This window comes from Palaemon carinicauda, chromosome 13 (genome assembly GCF_036898095.1).
Source record: "Palaemon carinicauda isolate YSFRI2023 chromosome 13, ASM3689809v2, whole genome shotgun sequence".
Lineage (NCBI taxonomy): Eukaryota > Metazoa > Arthropoda > Malacostraca > Decapoda > Palaemonidae > Palaemon > Palaemon carinicauda.
In genome coordinates this window covers 132,854,471-132,859,470 of record NC_090737.1, presented here as the reverse complement: position 1 = coordinate 132,859,470, position 5,000 = coordinate 132,854,471, and the positions used below count along the sequence as shown (strand labels likewise).

At 43.3% G+C, this 5,000-nt stretch overlaps 1 protein-coding gene across 1 annotated transcript in view; it reads left to right on the top strand.

Annotated features, from left to right (window-relative positions):
* LOC137652454 (uncharacterized) overlaps window positions 1-5,000 on the top strand; it is a 16,451-nt gene that overhangs the window by 8,970 nt on the left and 2,481 nt on the right. The window contains exons 3-4 of the mRNA XM_068385839.1: window positions 719-853; window positions 975-1,157. Coding sequence (XP_068241940.1) covers window positions 719-853; window positions 975-1,157 — 318 coding nt within the window. The remainder of the gene's footprint in view (window positions 1-718; window positions 854-974; window positions 1,158-5,000) is intronic.

Here is a 5,000-nt window from a genome sequence, read left to right as displayed (position 1 = left end):
GGTTTAAAGATCACTATTGAATGCCAGAGGAAAGGGACAGTGCCATAGAGACTAACCGTATGAATGTGATCAGTGCCCCAGTCCCATCTCCATGAGGCTGAGACTAAAGAGTGCCAGGCAATGGTTGCTGATGACTCAGCAGGTAGACATATAGCCTCCCCAAAACCCTATAGCTCACAAAGATGGTGAGGTTGTAGAGCTACTAGAATTTGTCGACCTTAAGTGGGTCTCGAACTCCCACTCAAAACGCCCATGCAACAGATTGCGAGACTGACTTTTCCAAAAGGCTACCACTATTGATCATAACCATATTTTTCCGCAACCACAGGGGCCGGATTAGTGATCATAACCCTATTTTTTTTCTCATGGTATTGTTTCCTCTCTAGACTGTAGGCGTAATCTTAGTTGACTGCCTCTTAAGTCTACATTTCTAGCAAATATTTATAATACTTATGTACATGTTTGATATGATTAATAGATTTTCCTTGGGTAACTCATATCTTTGTATTTTATATTTCCAGGTTATATTAACCATGTTTCATTAAGCATTTTGTCACAAAAAATAATAGAACTTCTAGATAGAAAATATGGCACAGCCTGAAATTCTTAAATCTTTCCCAAGTAAATATCATATACAGGGTTTTATGAAATTTTATTCGTTGTTTTATAGACACACTTATGTTATGATTTCGGAGCTTATGAGGTTTACTATTTGCAGGAATTACAGGTCTTGGAAAGGTATGGAAAAAACCTAATGAAGTCCTTGATGTATCAACCGGAAGAAGAGGCTTGCCATCTCAGTCCTATCACAGGAGTTTCTGTCAGCGAGATGGATCTTTCAAGCCAAGTCACGGTTAGCTAGATATTTCTTTGTTTGTATTTTCGTGTATTATGCAATTTTTAACTGTAAATTAAGGCATAAATGTTATTGAAAACAGTGTGTTGGTTGCATGAATAACTACTTTATCCATCAGGCTTTAGGGCTTTGGGAAATGCGTACACCAGTGAAGCTTCTTGTGGAACAAGGACGAGTCTTTGCCCTCCAAGTCTCCAACGATAAAAGAAGATCAGCCAGAATCTCTATTGAGAATGGCAAGCTCCATCTCTATAGCTTACAAGATGAAGAAACGCCTATCCCAAAGGCCTATTATGTAGAGGTAATGTTGTGTTTTTATTGTTATTCAAATTTCATAGTGATATTAATATACAGTAAGCTTAATTTCTTATAAAAAATCTAGATATATGAAATGTCTAAAGAAGAATTGTTTATTTATGGTTATAGATAAAGAGTTTTGGAATCAGCTGATAGTAGATAATTTGAAGACTAGTGATGGACGGTAGACCGATATTGCACTGTGAAGGAATGGGAGACATTCATTTGAAATGCTATTTATCAGAACTATTGACAATATAATGGCTAAAATTCTTGGTATGAAAGATATTGACTTCTTCAAAATAGTTGTTCTACCTTGATCCAAAGTAATAATACTCGCTACAGTGGTGAGCTTTACAGATGATATACATGCATCATGGTTTATTTTGACCATTGCGAGACTGTTGGTTTAAAGTAGAAAACTAGTCGAACTTTAGGTTCCACATTGTGGATGCTGTCATTTTTCTACTTTTTGAATTTCTAAGGTACCCCTCTTTTCAACTTATAAACTATTAGTTTCCACATTGTGAATGCTGTCACGCTTCCACCTCTTTTTGAATTTCTAAGGTACTCCCCTTTTCAACTTCTATTAGTTTCCACATAGTGAATGCTGTCATGCTTCCACCTCTTTTTGAATTTCTAAGGTACACCCTTTTCAACTTATAAACTATTAGTTTTCCACATTGTGGATGCTGTCATGCTTCCACCTCTTTTTGAATTTCTAAGGTACTCCTCTTTTCAACTTATAACCTATTAGTTTCCACATTGTGAATGCTGTCATGCTTCCATGATCACGTTCACAAGCGGAATGCACACAGTCGTGCTCACCCTCGCAAGTGGGATGCTTGCTATTACCCACGCTGACGAGCGAGTGGGGAGGCTCATGATCGCGTTCATGAGCGGAATGCTCATGATCGTGCTTACGTTGACGAGCGTGATGCTCACGTTCACAAGCGGAATACCTATGATCACGGTCACGTTCGCGCTTGCTCTTGCGATCGTGAGTTACACTCACAGTCATTACCAACGTTAGGGACCCCGTTTGCGTCTCTGATCACTCTATCTTGGAGTGATGCTCATGCTCACGATCGCGTCTCACAATCGTGAACTACATACTCAAGCATGATTCTCGTGATCACATCCAGAGACGTTCACGACCATGCTCACGCTGATGGTCGAGAGCTACACACTCATGAGCGAGACGCTTGTGACCGTAACTCGGTCATGAAGCTCTCGATCATGAGATACTCGCTCATGGTCACGAGCAAGACACTTGAGATTAGGATCGGGAGCGTCTTGTGGTAAGATCACGAACTACACTCGTGATCGCGATATGGATGCTCACTATCACGAGTGACAAGCCTACACACCAGGCTAGACACACTTGATCAAGAGTTAAAAGCTTCGTGGAAGCATACTTTCAGGTTATATGCTCTCTTGTGAGGTGCGCTCACTTTCGTGTTAAACTCTCACGCTCTCTCGAGAGACGCTTTCGCTTTCGTGCGAGACGCTCATGCTCTCGAGCGAGTCTCATACAGGGTGCTCGCGCTCTCATACAGGGCGCTCGCGCTCTTATGCGAGACGCTCACGCTCTCGTATAAGATGCTCATGCTCTAATGCGAGTTACTAGCACTCATGAACAAGAAACTCTTGTGCGAGGTGCTTTTGCTCAAAGCAAGTCGCTCTTGGGCAAGATGTTCATGCTCTTGTGCGAGGCGCCCATGTTGGAGACGTACACATTCATGAATGGGTCTCTTACGAGGTCATATTAGGCGTTCTAACACCTAGAACGAGGCTATCATGATCATGAGCACGGTATTGAGGGAAAAGATCCTGACCTATTCCGTAGATCCCGAATTGTCAGCTACCAATCTCCATTTTTTTTCAACGGATAGTCTATCACGGTTGCTTCTTAATAGCACCGTTCGCTGTTCATGTTCAACAGCTAGTCATTCGTTGTCCTACATGATGGTAGTGCTTCGTTTTCGTCTGCTGGCCTTTGTGAGGCCCGACGTTCATTAGTCGGAATCGAGTGGTCACAAGCCTGCTACATCCTAGGCGTCTAGTTTGTCAGCAACTTCCTAAGAGGGAGCTGCTCAAGAGAGCACTCTCTCCTAGATGGCATAGATCGTGTCTCATCACTCTTGGGCCTACGTTGTTAGACCAGACAGAGTTGATGGAATCATGGTTTTTTCCTTCCAGGAACCCAAGAACACTCCCTTCATCACGTGAGGGAATATCTCCTTGCTCTTTGGTCTCTTGTTTGTGTATTACAAACATGGCTTCTTGGGTTCCCAAGACTTTCTCGACGGTGGTGAAATCAGAGGGATCTGCTTCAAGGTGGCCAGGTTTATGCATTGAATCAGGCACACTTTCAGCAGTTCACCTCCCTTGAACGTACATATTTTTCATTTGACACTTCGTTCATACTATAGGAATATTTGTGAACAAATTGCCTTAGGAACCCGGGGCTGCTTTGGTTGGTACCAGCTCCCCGGTTTTCCTTTTTTTTTTGATGGGACGCCTCACGAACCGATTTTGCCTGAATAGGAACTACGCGAGTTAGACAGTCTCCAGAAGCAAATTGAATCTCCGAGGTGATAGGGGAGGCAGATTCTTTAAATCGGTTTTCTCCTCCCCCCGAGCAAGAGAGACAACATCATGAGGTTACTGTCATACTCTCCCTTTTAGGGAAAAAGTTCAGTGCTGTCTAAGCGACAGCCATAACAATTTACTCGCTTCAATTCGAGTCAGCCCTAGATAAGTGACTGACAAGAATAACCGAGGATTGAAAATCTGTGTTCTCTCCACTCACGTAAGCCTTTAGGCCCACAGACCTTAGTGAAAACACATCCAACCTCCGTCTGCTTCCATTTTGGGGAAACATCTGTCTACACTTCATGAAACTAAGACTTGTTCATGAAGTCGGACGATGAATTTTCCTGTAACCGGAACTCCCCCCCCCCCCCCCCCCCCTCTTACACCGGAGTGGCTGGGAATACTTGTATATTCCTTTCTCATAAAAGAACCCCTCTACAAGCTTGAAATATTTGGCTTGTCTTCTCGTCGAGGAAAGAAGGTCCAGACTTTAGCTACAAGGATACGATCTTGTATCTTACATCCTGTAGGAAATGGTAAGCAGTCTATAACCCTCTTCCTCAGGATTCGGAATCCCATCTCATAGGAAGACGGAGGGCGCTGGGATACAGCCACGCTTCGACAGTAAGAAGCTCTACTGTTAGTCTCTCCTTGTGAGACGAGCCTAATATTTTTAAACCGTGGTGCAAGGGAAGGTTTTGCGATCAACCAGTTAGTTTCCTATATGGGATCGGCCATTGTCTTGAAGAATTTGGCCTACTAACTGATTGTAAGACTCTACCCCTGTGAGACATCTCCTTCCGTTTACCTCGATCTATCATTCGAGTAATCGAACGAATGACACGAGTCATATCCTATTCGGATATCAATAGACTGTGTCATTACCCTGTAGAAACTTACGCGAATCCGACAAGACCGCATCAGTCTCCGTCGAGTGCGACCTCCGAAGAACTGGCTGGGTTCCAGATCCTCCGAGACTAGGGATAGTCCTTCCCTTGGTCATCGATAATACCTATGTAATTAACGGGCCTAGTTTAAAGACTGCCGGACGAGAATCTCCCCCAAGGAGTAGATCTCCTCGTCCTTCTGTTTTTGACGCTTCTTATAAAGGCATCAAATAAAGGGTGGGGTGGGGGGGAGGCCAAATTCAGGACCATATGTCGTTTTGATGATGATCAGAGCACAAATGATATCGTCTCTCTATGCTTCTAAGTGGTCTCCCCTTCGGGGTATCCTGTCCACGGGTTTG